The sequence below is a fragment of the Corvus brachyrhynchos genome, unplaced genomic scaffold (genome assembly GCF_000691975.1).
Source record: "Corvus brachyrhynchos isolate BGI_N302 unplaced genomic scaffold, ASM69197v1 scaffold1120, whole genome shotgun sequence".
Lineage (NCBI taxonomy): Eukaryota > Metazoa > Chordata > Aves > Passeriformes > Corvidae > Corvus > Corvus brachyrhynchos.
In genome coordinates, this window is record NW_008235737.1 from 777,832 (window position 1) to 804,867 (window position 27,036).

General features: G+C 38.3%; 1 protein-coding gene across 2 annotated transcripts in view; it reads right to left on the reverse strand.

Moving 5' to 3' along the window:
* PCCA (propionyl-CoA carboxylase alpha subunit) overlaps nt 1-27,036 on the reverse strand; it is a 275,875-nt gene that overhangs the window by 105,981 nt on the left and 142,858 nt on the right. For both annotated transcript variants that reach the window (XM_017733890.1, XM_017733951.1), the window contains exons 18-19: nt 25,553-25,655; nt 2,701-2,803 (exon numbers count right to left, since the gene is read on the reverse strand). In XM_017733890.1, coding sequence (XP_017589379.1) covers nt 2,701-2,803; nt 25,553-25,655 — 206 coding nt within the window. The remainder of the gene's footprint in view (nt 1-2,700; nt 2,804-25,552; nt 25,656-27,036) is intronic.

The window sequence follows — 27,036 nt, forward strand, 5'->3', positions numbered from 1 at the left end:
GCTCTCCCCCCTCTCCACTGCGATAAGAAAAATTCAACATTCCAGCTGCAAAGCTGCAAGGCTGAGGTGAGATTAACCCTTTTTATTGCTGTGAAGAGCTGAAAACCTGAGGGAAGAGAGAGAGGAGATGCTTAAAGCTGAAATTCTGTTGTGAAGCTATGATATATCAGAGTATCCTGTTGTAATTTCATGAAGATATGGGGGGTGGAGTGTTCAACTCGTGAGCAAAAGCACCTGCGCTGAGATAGGCAGATGCTGATGCAGCTGTAATTTCATGAGAAGTTTGGACAGGGAGAGATGGACCAGATGAGGACTTTTGCTCCAAATGGGAAAGGAGAAAACCTCAGTTCCTAGAGATGCTCCCAGAGATAGTCCTAACGATGAAGATGATGAAGACCCTTTGCTCCCAGGGAAGGAGAAGGGCCTCTGTTTTTGTTTCTGAACGGCTCAACCTTAAAATTGTACCCCAAAAATCTTCAAGAGTGGACCCTCGAAAGCAGTTGCGGGAAAAGCTGCAAGTCGGGGGAAAGGACTCACACGCAGGCAGAGAGACTCCTCTTCCTATATGGACTGAACAATATTTGGAAGTGGGAGGCTGTCTCGTTGTGATAATGTTTTCATAGCATGAGCAAGAAGAGACTTTTCTTTCTGGATGGACTGAACAAGGTTATTGTGGAAGTGGTAAACAGACTGAACATCTTAAGGGTTGTCTTTTTACATTGTCAGTGGGAGAAGGGAGGAAGGTGGGGGGAGGAGGAGAGTTCTGAAGGTGGTATAATTTTTTTCTCTTCTTTTAGGTCTGTTAATAAACTTCTTTATATTCTTTCAAGTTTGGTGCCTGTTTTGCATTTCTCCTAATTCTTATCTCACAGCAGATAAACAGTAATGAGTATTTTGGACCAAACCACTACACACTTATATCTTCATAGGTATAAGGTTTAAGTGAAACAGACTTCTCCTGAAATCCACCTAATGTGATTTATTTCACCAGGTATTTTCCAGATACATATAAATAAGGAATTATATCTCCCCAGGAATACATGGTTAATACATGGCATGGTTAGGGTGGAAACAAAATGCAAAAGCTGTTGTCACAAATCCTCTGGTCCTGGCTTTTAGGCACTCAGTCTCTACCTGGCACCCCTAATTCTCCCTAGTGCTTAGGCACTCCTTCTGTGACACTGAGGGGTGCTCCTGCCTCCTTGCCTAGCAGTAACAGCAGTAATTTACTGCAGGGACACAAGGACATGAGAAGGAACTTTCACATTTGTTACTGGAGGATCAGAAATCAGACTCCTTGTATACCTTGTCAAACTGGTTTATACTAGCTGTAATTTTCATACTGCTGCAAGACATCACAACTGTTAGCAGTTCCATTTAAATGGAGACACAGGTTTGGACTCAAGAAAATCTCTCAAAAATGTGTGTACATATGCAGATGTACGCTTGTGTAATTGTCTATGCTAAACAGCTCCCTGGTTTGGGGAAGTCTAACTATGGGAATTAGATTTCTGAGCTCACAGCAGCGAGGGCCTATGCAACACTCAAAGCAACCAGCAGGCTCATCCCCACAGCAGCAGGCAGCTCTAGTGCTGCACACAGCAGCAACACTGCAACAAAAGGATGGAAGGAGTGAAGGCAATGACTGCTCCTGGGAAGGGCTATCTCTGTCACACACGCCAGTGCCACCCCAACTCTAAACTGGGCTGAAAGCTGACAGAGGTGTTCTGTTGTTTGAATGGACTGTATCCAAGTTCACAGGATGCCTGTTAGGAGTACTGTACAATTTTAAAAACTCTATGCAGACTTGGCCTTTGCTTCTGAAACAACAATTCAACAAGTAGGGCGTCACTGCCATTCTAAGAAAAACTGCCTTATTCAGGCTCTTTTGAAACCTTTTGCCCGAGAGTCAACAAATACTATACAAGTCAACTGCCTATTTAAAAAAAAAAATATTTCATTTTGGTTGTGGAATCACCACTACCAGACATAAAAATAGTTCTCCCTATGAATTTATCTTCTTAATACTTCAACCAGCTTGTGTCTTGGCTTTATTCTGCTGACCGGCTGAATTACCAAACACTGCATTACCATTCTTCTACTGTCATGGTCTGTCCTTCTGCCTCCCATGCTGACAACATTAAATGCTTAAGTAATTACCTTAGAGTATTTGTAAAAAACAATGGTTTATACACATTCATCTGAAGTGAATAAGCACATCTTGAAACACTGGCATTTTACTATGACCACATACAGTTCTACCACAGAGTGTTGAATAATGCCATTCCAGTATGATTACTTATTCAATTCCCTTGGATACTTGATTTGTTTTTCTAAACACTAGCCTAAGGTAATGTGATTTTTGTCAACATCACATTTATTTTCTTGCTCTCATATATCTACAATGTTATTTCTAAACAAAACACTAAACAAAGTTATTTAGAAACTATTTTTTTAAACAATTATATACAAAAATGTTCCATGGGCATGAGCCCTGAGAAAAATCTCAGTACACTAGCACTATTTAATTAACAGAGTCTCACTTGCTAATTCACAGCAATGCCTACTAAAGACAAACCACATGTCTATACTTGGTCACCAAAAAGATGGAGAATCTTAGCAGGTGTCAAGGACAATATATATATATATATATATATAGACTCAATGCACTGAATTTCTTAGAAAATGAGCAGAACTTACAGAAAATGATGAGCCATCCTTTGAAACTGCAACTGGGTAAATTCCATCTCCTAGCCGCACAGAGAGCTCCCAGCTACTTCTCTTTGATTTAGCAATAGGAATTCTAAAAAAGAAACAGACAGAAAAAAAATTTTTAACAGAGATTTCATGCTTGTCCCAAGTTAACCAGAAGCGCTTGCCTCATAGGATGGTCATGAAGGATATAACGTATCATTAATCTATAGACACAGTTGGAGAGCATACTTGAAAAAAATATATACTAAATACATTTTTCTGTCAAACAGCATATAAGGAGAAAATACACTCTTACTTTCTTTCTAGATTTGCCTTGACACACTGGGTATGCTGATAAAGTTACAGGAGGCCCTTGAATACAGCCAGCACTTGCTGCAGAATTAGCTCAAACAGGATGAAAAGCAGATGAGAAAGTGGGTTGGCAGGAGAATAGCAGTAGTGATAACTGGAGCAGTCTTTTTAAGGGCAAAATATAATCATTATTTCTTTAATCTCATTCTCAGTAAATCTTAATTAAAAGCCAATTACAGACAAAAGATTCAGCCAAACAAGTAATACAAGTAACTTTATAATATACATTTTTAAGTATCTCATACACAGAGCCCTTCAAGCATACTGAAAAAATAATGATGTATCATCACAGCCCATACGCAGGATTATACTGATTCCTGCAGCATTCTGTGGATGCACCATTTATCAAGTAACACAGGAAACCGAAATCTTTTCAACTTAAAAAAGCACACACCTGAGAGCAAAGGAATGAGAACTGAGCCTCCATTCTTCGAAATTCAGAGTGGAACATGCAATTTTCAGGTATTTTATTTAAATGTATATTCATTTTCATTTTCCTCATTCTAACTTTTCTCGAGTCTCTTCCACTTTGCCATAACAAGCCAAAAGCATACTATAACTTTTCTAATGAATGGTCACCATATATTACCATCAGGAAGCACCACATAGCCTAAACAGAAGATAGGAAGGTGTAATTTAAACTCCATTAAAACAAAGACACACTATTTTGGTATAGCTTTTCTTCTACACTGGCTCTTAGACATTTAGGTTTTTCTGGAAAAAATCTGTAGGGATAATAAGTTTATCACCTTTACGTCCCCTCTAAGGATCATTTCTGCCATAACGTTAATCTATTGTACATTATAGCACTTACTACACCATTTTATTGCAGCCTTCAGAGCCTTAAAACTTGTAAACACATTATGCCACATGCATCCTCCAGAGGATTTAGGTGACCAGTGAATCACATCTCCCAAAAGAGAGTGCTCAGGTTTCCTGCGGAGTCAACAGGGAGAAGCACCTGTGAGGTCTCCAGAGGCCACAGGAGGAGAAATTATCTGCCCAAGCCAAGGATAACACACTGACTTGCTAAGGATTTCAACAATTATTTTAAGAACATTAGGTTTTTAGATACCTGAAACTTAAGCAAGTACAAATTCAAGTACTTAATGAGGCAAGGAGCTTCCAAAAATTGTGCCTTGCCACGTGCCTGAAAAGGGGAAATGGAAATGCTAAATATATCAGACACAAATAGATGCATATTTACCCTTAGTTACTCCTGGATCCAAGCCAAGTAAGGCCTACACCAAATTTCAGCAAACACCTTAGCCCACCTCTATCACTAACCTAAAAGTTCACAAGACAGATACTGAAAATAACCTGTTACTGTGCTAGCGATGCCAAGTGTCACCTTTCACATTTAATATAGTGAAAATTGTCAAAACAACAAATCTGAGGAATTATCCATGGTCTATTGAGTGCAACACAATTTCTCAGCAACTCATATTGGAGTATGTCACCAAACATTTAGACTGGCTGATAGGAAACACGACAGACACAGGAGTTCCTGAAGAAGAGGAAGAGGAATTTCCTGCACAGGTAGCAGGCAGCAAGCTGAGAGATGTTTTCATTGCACTTCCTGGTATCAGAGCACCAGTAAGGAGGTATACAGGCAGCACCTGGTTAAGCTCTCCATGACACCCCACTCAACAACCAACAGGATTTAGTGGTTTATAGCAACTTCATATTTCTTATATTAGAACTAAGACCTCATCACAAACTCAGCTTAGTAGATCTGCTTCACTGGTGTCATGAGACTCCTTACAGCCTCGCTGGCATAGCCCTGCTTCATATTGCATTTGACTGGAAGTGACCTCATGAATCTGGCTGCTGGCCATCAAAGGAAAGACAGTCTTGTTCTCCAGCAGGGATTATTTTTGTTCAGTCCTGTCTTGCTGAGCTTTGTCAAGTGTATCTCCAAACAGGATGCATGCCTCTTGAGAAGCATGACTATGATCACTGCTTTGCCTGGGTTTCGAACAGTCACATAATTCCTCTCTCTGCAACACCACTGGCCAGGAGGGCAAGGTCCAGAGCTGCATCTAACACCAAGTACACAGCAAGTTGTCTCTCCCTTCTGGAACTGTTAGATTCATTTGCACAGCAACATTTTTCAGCTTTCCCTGTGGTTTTGTAACTATAACTGACACTGGCTAGGACAGATACTTATACTAGCTCAAGACAATCCTACTTCTTCATTAAATCAAATTCTGTTCAGAGAAATTATCTTGTAGTAGACTCCATTTTGATAGGATTTTCAGGGAGAGAAGGTTCAATATAAATAAGGATTACAAAGTCCAAAAGTAAGGATCAAAGTCTAAGTTTGTTGAATATGAACAGGAAGTTGCTCACACTAGTTCATATAAAACTCCCCAAACTTCTGGCTACTCTCAAAATGTACAACTTTTAAAGTTCTGGATAATGGGATGAAATCCAACATATTGTATTCACAGAAAAAAAAATCCCACTGAAAATAAAAATAGTGTAATTTTTGCCATCATAAAAGACACAAAGAAAACAGAAGGCACTTCCCCTCCTAGATTCAGAGTCCACACAGTATGCCTTTCCTAGGGTTCAACATGCCCTCTCTTTTTTCTCCCAGTTTCAGCAAATTACATATTATCGAATAAAATTACTTCATTTGCATATAAAGATCACTGGCTGCAAGAAGAAACACAAGTTTCACAGCAAGATGAGTGCCAGGTGAATGGGCAGCAGGGCCACAGAGAACTGTGCGCTGCTGATCCTTGCCAGGAGCATTACACACAAAGGGACAGAGAGAGCAAAGGCAGCACTGCAGCCGCAACGACAGGACATGGGTGGAAAAGGGTGTTACAAACTCCTTCCACGCAAAAAAGGGCAGTTCTGAACCTCTCCACTCCAAATTGCCTTCTAAGGGGAAGCATCACAAGCACCGGAGCACAGATGAAGAGTGATGGCCTGGCTTTAAGTCATAAAGGCTTTACTCCAGAGCACCAATTACAAAAATATGTAAGCAGTGCAACAAGAAAAAGAGCACTGTTTGCCTGCTTAGTTATTTATTTTCAAGCTCTACTGCCGTTTGTTCAACTAGAGATGATGTCTGTGCAGAATGTATGACGTCCCTTTTACCCTCAAATGCCATTCATGGGAGAGGGAGACACTTTAGAATAACACAGCAACCAAAGCTCCTGGTTTCCTTGCAAGCTCTCAGTGAGGAAAGCAGACAACTGCGAAAAACTTCAGATCGACACACACTTACTGTGCTCATGGAAAACATTAATTAAACTATTATCTATTCCAGTCAAGAACAAACAATGAAAGGAAACGGACACTCACAAAAGCAAATCAAGTAATAACTTTGCCCGGGCCACTTTGATTGTCACCAACCAATCCGATAGAAGGAACTCAATAAAAATGACGATTTTCTGCAGCTTGTGGATAATAAACTTACCTCTCCCAATTACCACTGATGATGTGATGTAAATGTGCTAGGACGTCACCAGCTCCTAAAGGCCCAGAAAACTGAGTACAGATTTTTTTACTTCCAATTTAAAATACATGCTTTAATGCTGAGGGGGAAAACACTTACAAATTCCTCTTCACTTCTGATATTTTTGCTGCATAATACTTTACGTAAACAGAGAAATCCCAAACTATCATAACAAGTCCTCCTGTTTGAAAGTTTATAAGCGTTTGAAAACCACATTTTATGACACTACATAAAGCTGTTTTTCAATTGGCAATTACCTATTCAGCAGTTAAATAAAAGTGAAATATTGACTTAAAACAATGTTAATGGTCAAAGAATCATTAAGAAATCCTTCATCATAACTTTCACAGCAGGTGGCCTGTAAAATGATCAAGAATAATGTGCTGGATTCTGTAGCCACCAAGGTCAGTTTCTGCATACAAATCTTGCAGAGGGAGAAAAAAAGACCTTCAGAAAGTGGGCCATTCATCTGAACCAAGTTCAGAGAATTTCCAGCACTGTGAAAAGATATGTTATGCAAGCACATAGATGTATTCAGTGGGGGTAGACTGAACCAGCTACATGGAGACTACAAAGGAGCCCTCCCATGGCTCATGAATAAGTCGAGGAAATGATCAGAAAAAAATGCAGAGATGTTTAGACAGATGGCCCACTTAAAATGCCTGGGACAGGGCATAAGCAATTTTAATGAAACTTTAGATCTACCATATAAATTGTTTCTTATTTTCCCTGCCCTCCCCCAACCCCTCCAAAAAAAAAAAAAAAAAAAAAAAAAAAAAAAAAAAAATCAAGAAAGGCAAATAGAAATCTAACAACTCAAACAAGAGCCTATCTTGTGATGCACAAAAAAAAAAAAAATAATAAACACAAAAAATTACCCAAAAAAGGAAGTAAATCTCACACTTTTGAGCATTATTTGTTTAATAAGTTCACATGCAAAGAAATATCCTTCACAGAACCTTCAACTATCAGATGAATATAAAAGCAAGGAATGGATAGATTAAAAGAATTCTAAACAGAAGTGTACTGCCAAACAAAACACAAACCTAAGCTTTAGTATCTGAGTACTTTCAACACTTTCCAACATAAAAGTTCATCATCACACAGAAAAGATAAAAGCAGCATTTTCACAGGATTATTTTAAGAACCAAAAATTATGTGAAAGGAACCTAAGAATCTGGGAATATTTTATTCAGCAATTTGAAGTATTTTCTATATCTATTCACACACATTTTCTACATGTATTCAGACTGGTCCATCTATACATATCACATGCCCTTTTACATAAAAATAGGTTTTCCTTCTTCCTGCTTTATATGTGCATATATATACACATGTACCGCTTTAACTGTGAATATGAAAATATACCATCATTACACTAAATTATAGTTCTTCATATGTCATGCAAAATAATAACCCCTACTAGCCTGTGTGGCAGCTGATCAGACAAAGGCTGAAAGAATTACTCGATAGTTATATCAAAAAGGTTTTACATTACATTTTCTTACATATCACATTGAGATCAATAACAAATACACATCCTTATAGCCATGTACTCTATTTGAATAGTGACCACAGGAAAAAATGAAATTACATGGAAGGTACACTATAAAATAAAAAGCAATGCTTTAAAAGGATGCTGTGGAGTACACTGTGCTTTGATTCACAACAGCGTACATCTGGATGTTCCCTTAGCAGAAGCTTTTCAAGCAATTTGCATTGACATAAGAGCCTGCAATCCAGTGACCAATGAAAACCTCCAGTACCTTCAGCAGTGAAACCCAGATGAGGGCTAAAGAAACAGTTAAGCTAGTTCTTACAAATCTAGGGTGAATTTAGCTGCCCAGACCTAAGAGTATGGCTCAACCCCTTTCATCTTCATTTAACTGAGAAATAACCTTGCAAACAACCTGAGCTCACCCTGGCTAACCCACTTCTACTTTGGAGGTATCTAAACATGCAGGGCTTGGGTCTTGCAAAGAGAGACACCCCAACCTTACCCAATGTTTTACCACCAGCATCCTCAGCAGCCTGGCAGGGGGAAGGAACTAGGGGCTCCTCTGCCAAAGCCATCTCCACAGTCTTAACAAGAAATTTTCCTCCAAACACGCAGCCGATCAACAACTCTAAGCTTTTTGAAAAATCTTCCATGAATCTTTTAGCTTTAAATCTATTGGGTAAATGAAGTAGGATTGCTGGTATTGCCTGTCTTGCTATAACAAAGTCCTGTTTGCAGAGCATATGTCCAGAGAACCAAAGATCCATGCTATCAGTCTTCCTCAGCCTGTGAGGGTTCACACCCACCTCCCATCTCTCGGGAGAAAGAGCCAGGGGCCAGGTAAACACTGGGGAACTCACCACCCTGCCCTGCTGATGGTAGGAAGGAATGAGAGATTCATGAAGACTCGGAGAATTCACGGAGACTCAGCTTTGCAGCCTGATGATGCATTCTTTGGGACAAAAAGTTTTGGCACTTGGTCCTAATGCCAGGAAATTTCGATGTACTTTGCATTTAATAAACTGGATAAAACACAGTAACTCTGGGAGCTGCACGTAGAGCCCAAGACCTCTCAGTTTCAGAAAAGGGTCGGACGGCGCAGTCCTTCAGCAGGTGACAGCATACCTTGATAATTTCAAATAAATAAATGTAAAAAATATCTGAAACTGATTTCCTCTCCAATGATATGTTAGGGCCTACTTTAGTATTTGGTTTGTGTTGGAAAAAGCAAAGATCACAAGCATTAATGCTGGATAAGAGATGTTGCTACTTGTCTCATTTGCGAGCATTTGTGAAATAAGCAAGGAACACTCAAATCAAGCATTCACAAGTACAGAGAAAATACATTTATTTTTAGTATAATTTCCAAGTCTGTACCTCTGTTTTTTCAACCATCTTTCCTAAATCAGCAAAACTATTTACCAAAGGAGGAACCACTTGCAAGCAGGTGTTTTTAATCAGATCAGTCAACAATATTGACTTGTGCATGCTGACAATTGTTATGGAGAGAAAAATCTAAAAATCTGTTTGTCATCAAAAAAAGTTGGGGCTATTTCTCCTCCAATTAAAGTACTTAAATTCATAACTTTGTTGTTTTCTGAAACATTTTTTTTAATTTTTATTAAGAGATAACTTTGGGCAGTTGGCAAAACTAATAATAATAATTTACTCCACCAAAAGGAAAACAGCAAATGCTTTTTCCTATACAAGCCTTCCTGTATTTCCTTGAACAAAGAAACTTATTGTGCAGATATTTAGGAATAGTCTCACAATAATTATCTCACTTTCTTTTTATGTGCAAAGAGCTTCAGAACAAACCACTGTAATGCAGTAAGGAGGACTAAAGCTCTTCTGTTAACATCATCCAGTAGCAGTTACGTCCTTTCATGTAACATGATTGTATTAAGATGTAGCTGCCTGTTGGGCGGTCAGTTTCCTACGTCTCCATTCAAAGAAGGGCTGTTCCCAGTAATAATGTGCTATTTTCCACTTTGTATTACATTTAGAATACTACAGGTTTGCTGTCCACACAAAAAATAGGCAGAAGGAAATGCTAACCTACTAATATGAAAATGAGGTGAAGTGATTAAAAATTACCTCTAAGTTTGATAAGGAAATAATCCAATTTTACTTCTACACATAATACTATTTTCCATACTCTCTTTTTTTTAAAACATCCAGGCAAATTTTGTGCTAGGTTTGTTGTACTCATCTCCGTAGTGAAATCTGCCTACTAATCTTGAGCTCAATTGCCACTAATGGCTTTAAACCTGAATCAAAACACATTTGGTGCTTTAATCTGTCATCCCTTCTGTCAGAACTTCAGTTATTCAACCCACTTTTGTAACAGAAGTTCTGGAGAGTATAACTCAGAAGTAACAGGACAATATACAGTGGCTGTGAGAATATCAGTGTTGTACCTCAGATCAGGAGTAGTTCTCAAAGCAAATTATCCCAACCATCTGCACTTAGAATGCTTTGAATCACACTGCAGAACAGTCTTGGGACATGCAAACCAGGTCCCTCTCTGATGCAAGAAAGGCCAAAGCCAGGCTCCAGAACTGCACCCAGCACACTCCAGTCACAAATGGGCATTCAGTTCACAGGACTGGACTGGAACTAATCAAAAGTCAAATACATACAGTCAGAGTATGAGCTCCTCATCATGAACAAAATGGTACATTTGTACTGGTACACCCTCTAATGGCAGCTAGATTAAATCTTGAAGAATCCCTAATTCACATGAAGAGATTTTGATCTAATGACAATTTCTGCAATTGCATTCCCTCAAAATTCTAAGTTCAGTATTTAGTCTAGATGTTCAGAAAAAAAACCCAAAACCACAAAAACTCTTAATATTTAAATTCAAGCTCAACCCCTCTTATTTAGTTGCCCCAGTAAAAGTTATATTATCGAGTGTTTAATACCTACCAGCTCCTGCCAGCTGAAAGCAAAAAAAAAAAGTGCAGCATATTGGAAAAATCATTCTGCCATTTTGGAGGAGAAAATACATGTATTACAATCAAATTTTTAAATTCCATTTCAAAAAAATAATGGCCTGACATTCCAGAGCTGCCTCTATCCTGTTAGATAACACCACCTTCTTGAACAGATTGCCATTTCCCCAGATATCACTAGTGTACAAAATTAATCCTAAAAAACACATTAACCTACCTCTTTCTTATTCAGAGATACACATCTGACCCACAGACAGTCACAGCCAGCATTAAAGGCACTAACAACAAACTGAAATGTGGTATTTTCTTAGAAGTTTTCAAGACGCATTACAGTGAAACTTTTCAGTACCTGCTGAGCTTATAAAGGAGGCACCAGATCAGGAGTGAGAGACAACTACTACAGCCAAGGGGAAAGGAAAGACATCAGAATAAAACCATCTCTGAGGAAATTTGGCAACAGCACAGAGAGCAAGAACACTGGCCTTCTTCAAGGCCCAAAAGGAACACAGTGTACAAACTAAGGAAAAATTTGAAATTATACTGGCTAACCAAAATAAAACCCCCAATCTGTCTTAGGCCAAACCGAAAACACCTTTTTAGAGAACACAACCTCTAAAAAATCTTTTCGAATTTCTTGTTAAGAGCTGTGTATTGAATGCTGTCTTTCCTGTGGTTTACAGTTCCATTTAGGTCTCTCACCCTTTTGATCTGTCAGTCCCCTTGGAACTACCCAGATTGTATTGCGAGAAGTATGGAATTTCTGCCCCACTTTGTAGGACACATGATTTGACCTGGTCTCTCTAAAACTTTTTACATATGCAATATCCCAAAGGTCATTGTCTAAAACAGAATTACACTCTTTTTTTTTTGTGCATCTTGGAAAACACAATGCTTGCACCAGATTTTAGTAGAGTTCCCAAGTATTGTCAGAGCTCAGCCATCACACAGAGCTTATCATCTCCCACAAACTTGTTGTGGCAGAACCAAGAGCCCATCCAATAGCTTAACTATCTCATGCCAATGAAATGGGTTTTGGAACACAGCCATATTGATCACATTTTTCTGCTGTGGTTTCTTCTCTATGAGGAACTTAATTCAGGTAATACATAGAATGCACATTCAGGACAACCCACAGTCCTGCAAAAGGATGAGCAGATTTTCCTTGCTAGCCATCCTACATGCCATAGTGTAAGAAATAGAAGCTGGCCAAGAACAGTGATTCATTTAGAACTATATGTTTTTCTAGACAGTTTCTGGCTTTTCAAAAACATGCTTCTTTACTACATGCACAAGAACTAGTGCTGGGTGACAACACAGGTATCAATGATGTATCTACCAAATCACAGGTAAATGTGATTACAGCATTTGGCTAGAGGTAGTCAAGCCATTTTCCAACAGGCAATGTGACAGCTACTTCCTCCCTCCTACATGTAAGAAATGTGGCATATTCACAGATTCTAAAGCTTTGTTCTCTGTTTCTTCTGCACTAGATTTCTATGAAACAGATTAATGCCAGCAATTCTGTTCAGTTAAAGAGAAAAAAAATAGCAGAGAAGACCTCCAAAAGTTCATTAAAAATTATATTAGATAATATAAAACATGCACATCTCCCAAAAGCACTCATACATCATGTCTAGACAATTATAGCACATAGCAGAGCTCCAGTGACTCTCATTACCTTCCATATATCACCTACTACACTTTCAGCTTACATCCGGCACTCACACCACTGAGCTTTCACCACCTAATATTAACCATCTTTTCCCTTCTGAACTAATGAAAAGAGAAAGGTACCTCTCACAATGAGTTAGGCCTTACACTGGCTGAACTACCTTTAGGTACTGCTTACCTGCTTTTTTTACATTACTTAGGCACTACAACTCTAGGCCATGGAAACACAGGCGTCTAATTATTTATTTAACAGTGATACATATTCAAAAGATGATAAATATCTATTGCCCTCTATGTATTTTCATCCTTTTAATAGGACACCTGCCTTTTTTCATATTATGGTCTCACAACTAAAGAGAAGAAAGCCAGTAAGAAAAATAAATGTGCGTGGATTTTCAACATGGCTAAAGTTATACACATCAGACCTGAACGAAAGAATTTGAGAATTATTAAACTAGGGTTGAATGTGAAGGACAAAAAATGTGTAGCAGCTAGTGCCTCATTCTCAGTCCTAAAAGAAAACTTTTGCCCACTAAGCTTTCTGCTGACTAAGGTTGAATTAGAGAAGCCAGGCTGTGTAGGTGGGATGACTCTTATTGGTAATGTTTATTTTAGCATAATTGTGATCAATATAGGATGGGGACATAAAAATGGCTGTACTGACTAAGGTCTAAGAAGAGTACAAGAACATAGTTACACTTCTACAGTGTACTCAGCTGTAAGCTCCTTCTCCTTCCTTGCCTTTTGCCCAGACAACTAGCACAAATCAATGCAGTTCAGTAATTCACGTGACAAAGAATAAATGTCCTAAATATAAAATACGTAAATAACATAATGTATTAACATGTACCATATAAGTACATTTTAAAACATTATGGAAAAAAATTTTTCTTTAAACATTACCTTCTACACATCCAATTATTATTTAATGAATATAATTACACATAGATGGTACTGTTCCTCTTTATTATTAGCTCAATGCACATATGTTTTTCTCTGAATGTTCCTGTTCTATATACAAGCACGAACGAACAAATTGTATGTGGTCAACAGGATGCTAAAAAGAACATTAAGACTTTCTGACAAAAAAAACAGGCTCATTTTGAACAGAAATGCTAAAACGTGAAGTAAAACTATTGCACAAACATAAGAAAGATCCAAAGTATTTCTGAAATACACTTTCAGCAGTAGTGTATGGCAGCTGAAAGAAGATACCTTAAGAAGATGTTCAGAATTGGTTCTCATGACTTTGCCTTCAGCCCCAATCCTTCCTTTGCACTCACCTGCTGAGGGAATCCATATGCAACATCCATGTTCTCTCTCAGAGAGACAGTATCCTTGTTTATACCCAACATAATTTTTCTAAAATGCAAATGACTGCAGCCCTCCTGGACCTTCCTGTGTGAGACAAACCAGCCTTGTGTGCTGGTTTTGGCTACAGTAGAGGTAATTTTCTTCATAGTTGGTGGCTGCGGTTAAATCACAAAAGTCCTTATCTCTGAGGAGTTATGCCCCACCCTTTACAGGCCTTGAACACAAGAATTTCTCATGGCAACCCAACTTTTTTAAAATGTGAAACAGCAGAATGCTATCAGGTCTCACTACCCCTTGCTTCTGGGAAGACGCATATGAAAGACTGAAAGCTAAGGAAGCTGAAGAGAAGTGTGCTGTGGAAAGGTGCTACACTTCCCAAGGTAAGGAGACTGAAGCTTAAATGGCTGTCAGACTACCAGAGTTTGGAAATCACTGAAACAGAGTTTCAGTCTATTTACTCAAAAAGGTTCATTTAAATACACGTGTTAAGACTTGGGAAAAGGCAGCCTGTAGTAGAGGCAGACATGCAACGTCCGAGATCAAAGAACAGAAAAAACCCACAGCTAATAGAGGAATAAGGTTGACTTAATATTAGTAAGAATCTTTAAATGATTGTGATTTAAGGATACAAGCAACAAGAATAAAGGCTTTGCTGCAGGGGAGGGAGCAGGGTGGGCAACACAGAATTTAAAGAAAAGTGCTCTCAGTAGTTCAGTGAAACAGGGTGAAGTTGTCTAAGGACATTAACAGCCAGGTGCAGCCAGATGAGGGCCTGCTTTAAATTTCAGTGTCTGGTAGAAAAATGAGTAGCAGGGCCTAGAGAAAGTTATTCCTGTGTCACCAAGGTATGTCACCATCTCTTCCACCATCATGTCAGAGAGAGGAGATCCAGAAACACATATCAGAACACTGGGGTAAAGGCAGAAGCTTAAAGTCTAGGAATCCGGATTTTTTTAAGTGTTGGGGTTTTTTTTTAAATCTGGAATTAATATGCAAATAATTTATTTGTATCATCTCACTAGTAACTGCAGAAAGACTGATTTTACTAAGCACCACAGAGGGACACAATAAAGACCTGTCATCTCCTTTCTAAGTCAATGGGTAAACATCCCTGGTTTCAAAAGACCCAGGTCCTGTGCTGTTCTTTCCTGCCTAGTCTTTCTCACACTACAGGCTTTGAAGATCTATGTTAAAAGGAAGCCACAGCCAAAACAAACTCCAAGCACCACATCTAATTACACAGAAAAGTAAACTACTAAAGAATGGTCTGTGAAAGATATTAAAGAATCATCCATAATCATAAAAGGAAAAGTCATCTGAGCAGTCTCAACACAGATCCAAGGAAAAATATCCAGGTCTTTGAGTACTTACCAAGAAACAACAGAAATCAGGGTATTTTTTACTTAAGGCATCATCTATCCCAAGTATCCCATTGAAAATATGGTGACATATCCATGCAGCTTTTCTTTTAAGATTCACAATACCAGCCAGTTACAAAACCAAAAATATACAGTACCTCAGGTGGAACAAAGAAGGCTACTTCTGACGCAGGGAGCATATGACTGATTTTGAGTTGTGCAAATATCAGGGATGAGCTTCAACTCCAAGATAGTGCACAGCAACACAACTAGCAATGTTACCTCTCAAATAATTCTCCCATTACAATTATACAAAGCTACATTGTCACAAACCAACAAATAGGCCTGCGGTCTTACATATAAGAAACATGTAAGAAGTATGTCTTTACACATAAAAGAAAAGAATATTTTTCATTTCTTTATCATTCCTTGGTAATGCACATACCAGGAATATCTTAAAACGAAAGCAAAGAAAGAGATCTCCAAGACTCCTGAGACAAAGGCAGGGCTTATTTTCTCATGAAAATGTCTCTTCAGTATTTTTATTTAAACACACACACTAAAACTATACAGAAGAGACCCGCCTCTCTGAAACTTGAAAAGAAATAAGCCTTAGCTCAATCTTGTATGTTTGCACTTTTAGTCTTACCCTTAAACAAGACGGAATTGAGCATAACCACACTGAAGGTTTAGCTTCTACGCTGGCGTATCAAATTTCAAGTCAACAGCTCTTTTATTTAAAATATGTTAGATAAAAAGGTAATATGGTCTCTGTAAAGAGTTCCCTGGAGGTTAGAAGAACCAATAAATTAACTGTTACCATATGCTTGGCTCCTTTTGGCAAAATTCAGTAACAAAACACTGCCAAACCTCTTTAGGCGGGTAATAATATTTGGTAGCTTATAGCACAACTTGGGAAAATAGAAAACTGGACAGAAAGCTTGGAAATTAAGAGAAGAAACTTCATCTCTATCCTTCTATAGTTAGCTACATGCTGTTGGAAGAAAAATTCTAACAAAGTCAACTTTATGGGTCTGATCTAAAACCAACAGCTGTCTTCTCATGGAACTCATACATTGGCTAGTATAGCAATCAATTATTCCACATTCGGTTTTTTTAAACTACGATAGATATATTATGACCTATTTTGAAAACAGGAAGGTTTGTAAAATTAGTAGTCTGAAGTATTAAAATGCATATTATCAGTGCTTTCATTATGGGTTTATTTCACTATAAATGAGAAAGTCTGGTATTATTTGCAATGCAATGTTCTTAGATTTTACTTATCTTATAATTAAATACTTCCCACCCCTTCTCCCCATATCTTTTTTACCTACGTAATTGAGACTAGATCGTGACAGATAAAAAGCCTTTAACACTACACCTCTAATTATAGTTATAGACTGGGTATCTTAAGGACATCTATTACAGACTAGTTTTTTAATACCAACTAAAAAAGTGAGGGCAAACCTAGATGGTCCTATTCCTTTACCAAGACAAGCAGGACTTGCTCTGTAGCATCAGTTATAAGGAATCAATGCTTTTTCAGATATGAACATTTTATTTTTGTAATCATCTATGATAACAAAAATTCATTATTATTTTATTTCCAGTAAAATGGTTATAGCCTGTTTTTCATGCCATGATGGTTTGCATGTAGACGAAGAACAGATACTTAAAAATTCTGTATTTCTTTAATCAACTACATCATCCCAATAAATTCTAATTTTGATGTATAAAAAATTACTTATTATTCAGCTTACAGTTCCACACACATCTGGCAACCACTGTGAAGTAGGTTGACATGTATAGGACAGACATGTCACTTCTTAAAGTCATGTTATTGCATGGCTAATCCTATATTTGCATTAATTTGATACAAGCACTTACAGGTAAAAATAATCCCAAAGTATAGGTCTAAAGATTATAATATAAGCCTTTGGAAGGTTGTACCAGAGCAAAAATATTTTTTACCATTCTATGGATGTTTGCCTCATTCAGCCATTTGGGATTTTATTAATAATCTTCTCATTACTGTATTCATCTTCTGATTTCTTATTTTTTTATTTTAAGTAAGACAATTTCTGTAAAGACTTGACACTGAAATCAGAGACTTCATTACCCTGCAAAATATATCCACATTTTAAAGTATTTAAGAGGGTTAAACAAAATGCAAACATTTAATGCAACATTAAGCATGTGAAATAAAAACTTGATTGCCTAAAGCAAGCATGCTATGCTGTTACCCTGGTGACAGGTTAAAAAAGGATTGTGAGCTGAATGGCTGTATGATATGAAATTAAAATGTTTCACATTGAACAATCCAAAATGAATTGGGAAAGGTTAGAGCAGAGGAGAGAGAAATCAATTCTCCAATGGCAATGGTGAATGGAAGTGAAGTCTGAATAGGATTTGCCAGTGGGGTGCAACAGCTGCCAAATATCCTGCAGCCAAAGAATTACAATAATACTGATGAAGTGTGCAAGAGCTTTTGGAATCATTGCAGGGAACAGAGAAATACTCCTACAATAATGAGGCCATTCTGTGTCCCATCCCACTTTTGCAGTTGAATCAAAGGGAAAAGAAACGGTTGAAAATTGTAATACTCAACAACAATGAATTACCTATCCCTTCAATCAGTATCTTGTATTTAACTACAGCCTCTGTGAACATGAATGAAGTAAGCATGCTAAAGAATGGACAAATCAAGACACATACATGTAAAAGTATGCAGACAATACTGAATTAGAGACTTGCTTCCCATGTATTTTGTTGACAACATTTTTACAGCAACAGCATCCAGAGTAAGCTATACACTACACAAACAAACAGCAGGACACAACCAGTGCCTCAAGGAACTACACAAGCTCAGGTGCTGATGGTCATGCTTATCTTTAATAATCCTAGGAAAGAAACATCAGCAAAACTTCTCGTGCAAATGCAATTACACATGTATTTACTGAGCTTAGAGACCCCAAAAGTCAAGAAAAATGTTGCCCTTCCATAAAATTATCCTACACAACTTCATATCCGCCTTCGGAAACTCCAGGTAAAATACCCAGATGAAGATAAAAACATATCCTAAAAATACCTGTTAAATGACCAGGGAGCACATGGCAATTAGCACACACCTTGTTAGTTCTACGGTTTCACGCATACACATTTTACACACAGACAAATATTAAAGAACAGGTTTAGGAGGTGTAAACCTGCATGAGAGGAAATAATCGTTGGGCTTATAGAGGGGATCAAAGTAAATTAAATAGAGAGAGGTCTTGTAAAGAGAGGATCTTGCAGAAGAGGTCATAAGCAAAGCACAGATGAGAAAAGGGCAGGATTAACAACTAAAAAAGGGACAGGAATTTGGCAGCACAATAGAAAACATTCACATGTCTACATTATGCAAATTCAAGTTTCAGCATTAAGTGAACAGTAGCTACAGAAGCTATAAAGCTCTTACAGCAGATGCTGTTTTCCCAGAAAACATGGTGAAAATAAAAAATAAACATAGGGACTTAGCCAGGTCTATTTACTTTGCTGAACGCCTTTCCCACCAGCAATCACCTCAGCAAGATGTGGGGATCTTCCCAAGAGATGTTCACTGAGATTCAAACTTTAAGTAATTACTATCTTCATAATGATTTCATAATGGTTAAGCAACCCTAAAGATTGAGCAAGTGTGGATTCCTGAGTGCCCAGAATACCTTTTTCCCTAAGCTATGAAAATTTTCCATGACAGACTGCTCTGTTCCTGGAATATATGTTTAGGAATCATATGGAACAACAGCTCTGCTTTCAGACAACTATATCAATACCTTATATTACTTGTGTTATCAATTCTGATTGCATTCATTTAATCAAATCAAAGAAAAAATACTACACATATACTCTGTAGAGTCATAAATGCTATCTTAATATCCTATTTTAACTTTGATATTTTCCATAGAAATTCATTCCCAACTGGCCAAAAATGCATGTTTCATATATTTGCATGTACTTGTTTGTTTCTAGCACATATAATCCTCTTTCTGTGATAAGCAACTGAACAACTGAGAAGGGTAAATAATACCAGATTTTAAATACATCTAGAATATTATATAGGGCAGCTGGTTTTGTAGTTATTAAGCAAGATTAACCAAAAAAATACAGTAATTACTTATGAGAGGTCAAAAGAACAACATTAGATAACAGCTAGAGAGACAAGAGGGTTACCACAACCAGAAAAGCCCATTACAAACAAGGATTTCACATGAAAAAAGGGAGAACAGGGTCTTAGTACCTTGCGAGTCTGTGGCAAAAGAAAAAAACCACACAGTGAATAATGGTGTGAAGCTGCAGTAGTTACACAAACATATCAAAGACTTTCAGAGGCCTAACAGTAAATCATGAGAAGAATGCTTGACTTGTTGAGCAGGGGACCAGAACAGTAAGGATAAGACAGTGCTGTTTGGACAAGCTAAGGATGAGTGCATAACTCCAAAGCGGAGGAATGAAGAAAGCCACAAGTAGGCTGGACTTGGTCAACTGTACCAACAAAAACAAAGTTGTTTATCTCTATATAGAGGGTATCTGTAGGACAGAGCAAAGTATACACATTTAGCTGCACTTGTAATAACTATTCATATTATTACTGCAGTTCTAGGAAAAAAAATTAAATTCACATAATACAATTGATATAGTTCAGCAGTGCCTGTGGCTGTGCTGAGAGTAAGAACTCTTTCTCTTTCCAAGAGGCTGGTTCAGATGACTCCAGTGAATTTTCCTGACATCATCTTCCTTCTTTTTAAAATTAATGTAACATAACCTTATTTTGTACTGCTCCAGCAGTGCAAGAGAGGCAAAAAGCTCTCCTATTGGGCAGTTGACCATCCTTACATATGGGGAAGCCCTGGGCTGGCAAAGAGCTGGCTCTGTCCCAGACTCCAGCAAGGTAATAGGTGTAGTCTGTGTGAGAGCAAGGATGCCAGAGACGTGTGGGGCTCTACTGCTCTCTGAGCAGTTCCCTTGCTGCCCTATAATCAAGAAATGGCAAGGCAAACATCAATATAGCTGTATCAAATCAACCCAGACAGGAACCTACAATAATTCGTTAAATATAAAGCAAAATAAATTAATTTCTGTTCTTGCAGTTCACCAGTCATGTTATGTTCACTGAACTGGACCCCTTTATTTTCAGAATTTTAAAACAAAAAATTAGCCCAGCTATTTCAGAACTTGACAAAAACTTGTTTGCATTTTAACTTTTCACTATACACTTTCCTTCCTGTGAAAATATTATTTTGTGCTTAGAAAGCATAATCCATTTTAGGTCACAAAATACTTCATACATGTTGATAAACAGATATTTACAAAACCTCAGTAGTGCAGCAAAGTGTTAAGGCCACTTTGTCTTTTTGTAAACTGAGGCTAAATTCAATTGACTTCTCTAAGGTCCCACAAGAACAGTTTAACTCAAGACTCCCAACCCAGTCTTCTATATTAAACACACAAGCAAGAAAAACCTTTAGTGTTTTTTCTTTCTAGCAATTTAAAACATTTTCCAGTGTGTTACCATCTTTTTGTGTGTAGTATCAGGTAATATGGGCATTCAGCCTCACTGGTTTTTTTCCAAGTCATAAATGATGAAAGGGTAAAACCCATAGAAAAATTAGGAAAATACACTTAGCAGCCAACACAAGCAACACATAGGAAGTGCTGTAGGCAATTGGGTTTAGAAGTATAAACATCACATTAGTAGACCCATGAGATAGCATGATGTAGCCACACCTGGAGAGACACTCTCCTATTCCCCTCCCAGCCCTCTAATGAAAACAAGCCTGAAGCCAAAACGTGAAGATTCAACTGTACAACATCATTTCTGGTCTCAAAGGCTAACTACATCAAACAGACATAAAATAAGCTGGATTCACTTCAGCCAAAATATGTTTCCACTTGAAACAAGATCAAGTTCTGTCTAGAAGACCTTGGGGTTTTACTAGATGCTGTAAATCTGTTCAGCAGCTGTGGGTGGCACCAGTTTCACAGAAGTGGACGATGGAGTAAGTAGGAAAAGTCCTAGGTAAAATAACTAAAAGCTGAACAATGAAACAACCATTAATCATCCATGGCTCTTTCCTGTAGCAAATATGTGCCCCTGTTATCTGGATATCACAGTGAAATATTCACATTAGTATGTGGCTCACAAAACACCAAACACTTTCATTAGCAAACCATCTTTCAAAAATACTTGAAAAAACACCACAACCACAAAGAATCCCAAAAAACCAAACCATCCTACATGCAATTTTTCCCAAGAAAATGGGTTAAATAAAAAACAGATTAAAAAAAAAGAAACACACTGAGAAAATGATCTAAATACTTGATTGCATCACAAAAGTAAATGCCTATATTCCTGTAACTCTGAGCATGCCTACATCTCCAACAGCTGTTCTAGCTAAGGGCTGGCAAGTTAGTCCTCGGAGACTGTTGATGAGGCATGGGGCACTATATAACAATACAGACAGTGGAAACTCACCTGTGGGTGCTCCACCCAAATCATAACACCATGTATTCGAACACAGGAAAGGCAAACCAGCCCTAGGCTCATGGCCTGCATTAACCTCAACACCAAACAACCTACTGCAACAAAGACTGCCACTACAGAGGTCAGGTTGGCTGAAACTAGCTGAAGGAAGCTGGGTGCCAAAGGTGGAAACAGCTTGCTGGTCATCAGAGCATGTTCCAGCAAGAACCTTACAGTTGATGATTCAGTCACCCAGGGATTGCAAAATATACATTTTCCAGTCACATCCCAGCAAATGCCAATTATAGAGAAATCCCCCTCATGAGGCTGATACGAGTCTGATCTGTGGCACAGAGCTAAGGCCCACCTCTGAATCCCTTTAATGAGCTCACACATTCCCACTCTCATAGCTCTTCCAGAATAATTTCACTTGAGCTTCTGACAGAGCAATCCAAAATAAACTATTATTTAATAGTTTCTATGCTAACATAGGTCATTTTAGCAGAACCAGAGTGGAATGCAACTACACACAAAATCACACCTGCATACCTGGGAAGGAGGAAGAAAGAGAGAGCAAGGGAGGAGCAGCCTGCAACAAGATTCCTTCATCTGGCTCAGATGCACTTCATCTGATTACAGTCTCAGTAACCCTGACAGTGAAAGCTGGAGCTTCTGTGAAGAGCTCCAAGCATGGTACTTTCTAGTCAGTATATATACTGACTAGAATAACAATCCTGATCATGGGCTGAATAAATCACAGGGAAAACAGGGAACCCAAAATACCCCTGCAGTTGTGAAAAGAATGCATATTCTAAATATGGCTTCCAAGAGGGAAAAGAAAACAAATCAAAAGCAAAGATAAGCATATAACTCAAATTTAGCAGAAAACTGTCTGTTTGACAACTGTGACAAGCTTAGAAGAAATAACACGATTTCAAAATACTACTCTTCAGTAGTTTTTCGCACAAGAATTGCTCAATTGCTTTCAACACAGACAAAAAAAAAAATGCTGTCAACATAAATAGTTCCAGAGAGCTGAAATTCTGTAGGTGGTGATCAGTGTATCAATGTACTTGTCCAAACCATTAGGAGAATGTTACGGATCAACTTTGGAGTGTGCAGTCTGTCTAGTCCGCTCACATCCTCCAACACAGATTTAAAACTCACACAGATTCCAAATGCCCAGTTCTGCCATAGTGAAAATTCCACTCAAAATTACAACTGGCCTTTTTGATTTGTTGTAGCACAGGTACCTGCTCTGCACTTTTTGTTCAGGAGTATTTTTCAAACAGAGCGCAGTCTTATTAATAAAGATGTGCTTCTTCTCTGGCCACAACCCTGCCCATTAAAAAATACCCATGACATGGAACACCTTCAAAAACAAGTCAGATGCAGTTTGGGTAAGTTAACAACATGGCGAAGAATCCTTGATGGGACTATAGTAAATCGTATGCTCCACAGTGCTCAGTCCCCTCTAGAGGGAGGGCTGAGTCCACTAACTGCTCTAAGGAATGGAGAACACTGTCCAAGACACTGCAAAATCCTTCAACCTCATTCTGCTTTTGCTTCTTTAATTTTTCCTCTGAACGAGCTGTATGATTCTGGGAAAAGGGTATCATTATCAGGTTTAGTTTCTTCAGAAGTTACTTACCAGCATACATTTTTGCATTAGCTTGTCCTTACTTGGCCTCAAACAGGCAGCTTTGCTATCATTAAAGCAAGTAGATCTAACAGTATATATGTATTGAAACCATGACACATTCAGTAAGAACCACACTCAGCCACCACTTGGAGAAAATTCTAAGGCTTGACTTCTGAAGGATTCGTAAGTACCCCATTCATGGCAAGAGAAAGTGATCTTCCCTGTACTGAAAAGTTTTCTTAGCTTCACCATTTAAAATCCAAAAAATCATGCCTTAATCTAGTTTTACAGATGTGTGTTTTTTCATGTAACCAGACTCCGCTGCCTTCTCTGCCCATGGTAGAAGAATACCTGTGACTGTGTTTGGTTACCACTCCAAAAATGAGTTAATTTTTTTCAAAGCAGAAATGTATTTGTTTCCCTAACAGAGCACAAAAAGAGATGGATGACCGTGTCTGACTGCTCAATGCTATACTTCATTTATATATTTAGTTAAAATAGTCATATGTCTTTTCTATTAAGATACACAGACACCTAGTACTAAAAAAAAGTACTTGCAATAGGAACAAAACATTAAAAGACTGTTCAAAAATTGGATTCCTTTTCTTTTTAGCTAGTAAGAGTATTTTACAGGGAAGAGGAAAAAAATCTCAAATCAGAGCAGGGAATGCAGTAGCAGTTTGATAATCACTGCTTAAATTAACAATTCCTACCCTTATTCTAAGTACAAAGTAATCCATTGCTTCTCTCAAGCAGTACCAGACTACTTAACTTCCTATGCTGGCCAGTAAAAACTACAATCAAGGCTCCTCCTCATTATGCCCAATTCATCTCTTTTTTTAGGTAACAGTGGCCTTTGAGTGTCTGTTCTTCTCCTTATGCCATTCACTATGAAGGATATAACTCCTGGAAGGAAATAAAAAGGTGCTTTACTTTCCCCTATAGATGCATAAGGCAAGCAGTGACCCAGCCTTGCATATGCTATACATTACAAAGCTGTTATGCTTGCCCTAAGTGTCTCTTTCTTTTTCTTTTTTTTTTAACACCATATGGTACTAATTATCTTTGTGGGTACAAATAAAAATAAAGACTTCTTGAAACCACATTTGATTTATTCCTGACCACTGTAAAATCAGTAATAGAATACACTGTCAAACCACTGGTATGGAATGTGAATAATGTCTATCTTGCACTATGACTTCCCTCACATACAAACATATATGCACCTATACTACAAAACATGAGGCGAGGAGAGTTATGCTGAAGTCAGGATTCCCTGTACACAACCACTGCTAACACCAACTACACAAGCAAGCTTCACAAATTCAGTTAATTGTAATAGAAGGTCTCATGGCACTGACAATGATGGGCCAGAGGACAAGAAAATCTAGACATCCTAGAGGAAAAAGCATACCATTCCAAAAAGCCAAAGAAGTGAATTAGCATTTTGACATGGGCTACTGCAATGGCTGGTCAATTAACAGTACTGCCTAGCTTACTGGCGGCTACTATTCAAAAAAATGGGGGAGTGGGGGTATAAAAGCACTCAAAAAACCATACTTCAAGAAAGGGGTTGATTCTTCCCCCAATTACCTTCCACCTTTACAGTCTGAAAGTGTTTTCAGAATTAAGACTCTAAACTATTAAGGTTCTTCATCACAGGTAGCAAATTACTCACAAATCCACAATATTTTAAAGCTCTGTAGCTGAATATTCATATTGTACCAAAGTGCTTAGATTGCTTCAAACGGGCACGTGGGAAATTTGTGATGCTCAATTTGTGGTTAGTTACTAATGCAGCAACATTTTGCATTAATGAAACTCCTGATGTGCATTAATTACTGTACGGGCTTGTAACACATTTTTGCGCCTATTAGTTTGCTAATAGTTAGAATAAAAATAATCATGTACGACTTGTGCGAGTAGGGAAATGTAAGCCACAGCTCATTTGAATTTAGAAAAAACAGACTATATTAAGAAACCATGCAGTTTCTCACCAGTTATTCTTGTGCATGAGAAGATGCCATTAAAGAAATGTATCAGCACATCTGAGTTCCTAGAAATGAACTTACCTTGGAGTCCCTAGAAATCGCTGTGATCTCAGTTGTTCAGCCACATACAAAGACGCTGCTGTTGCCAGTAGTTCTCTTCTTTCAAGATCTGTCAGCTTGTGTCCTAGTTTTCAAAAAGAAGTTTAAAAAAAAAATTAGATACCACAGACCAACACAGACACAAAAAGTAACAACTACCAGTAAAGACAATGCTCAGTCCTTACACGTGAAAGCTACATTTTTTCCTCTAAATTAAGACGAGGCGTAGCATAGCAGACGCTCTGAGTTTCAGAGTTTAAATTGCATGTTTTCATACAAATCAGCCCAACTGCTAACACTGGTATCTCTGTTAAAAACAATTTGACAACTGAAAGAAAAGAAACTGAATGATGCTGCAGCATCTTGTTTTCATTACTGAAATGTCACCAGTTGACATATTGTGCCTCATGCTGGTAAGGAATCCATCTGTACATTAGAACTTATTCAAAATATAGAACACTCTCAGTAATTTATCTGAGGCAAAGGCAACAGATTTTCCCAACAAAAGGGACAGCGCAACAGTATAAACCCAAAAAATAAATAGGGATAATGCTACTCATCAGCCCTGGGTCATTTAGTGTCATTTGTGTAATCGTTAGATCACAACTAAAGGAGTCAAAGTCATGTTTGACACTTCAGAAACAGAAAGTGGCTCAAAGCAGTCTATAATCTGAAGGCAGGCAACCTGATAAATATTTGGCAAAATGACACAACTGGGGTGATTGGAAGCAGGTCTTCTCCCAGTCTGGGCTTGTTCCAGATAGCAAAGGTTAAATAGAGATTCAACTGTCCATTCAACAGGCTAAAAGAGCAGAGTGCCAGAACTCTGCTCTGCTCATCTTTAGGTCAGAAATCACACAACACAGATTTGGTATGAAAAGGTGGCAAATACGTGGCCAAGAATGATGCCAGATTCCAGAGAAGGGCCACCAAGATGAATAGAGAAACGGAGCACCTCTCCTATGAGGAACGGCTAAGAGAACTGGGATTGTTCAGCTTGTGCCATGGTTTGACACTGGCCCGACACCAGGCACCCACAAGAGTTGCTTGCTCACCCTCCCCTGCCACAGCTGAGCAGAGGAGAGGGGAAAAAAATTAACAAAGGCTTCATTAGTTGAGATAAGGACCAAGGGAAAAAAAACACTTCAAGGGCAAAACAGGCTTAACTTAAAGTTACAAAATGAATTTATTGCTAACAGAATCAGAGGAGGATAATGAGAAATAAAATAAGCCCTTAAAAACACCGTTTTCTCCCCAGCCCCTCCCTCCTTTCCACTGACAGCACAGGGAGACAGGGCATGGGGGTTCAGTCAGTCTATCACCATAATTTCCTTCTGCTGCCCCAGGAGAGGCATCTTCCCCTGTGAGGCTGCAGGTCCCTCCCACGGGAGACAGTTCTCCGTGAACTTCCCCGGCGTGGGCCCGCTCTCAGGAGCAGCAGCCCCACCGCCCACGCTGCCGCCTCA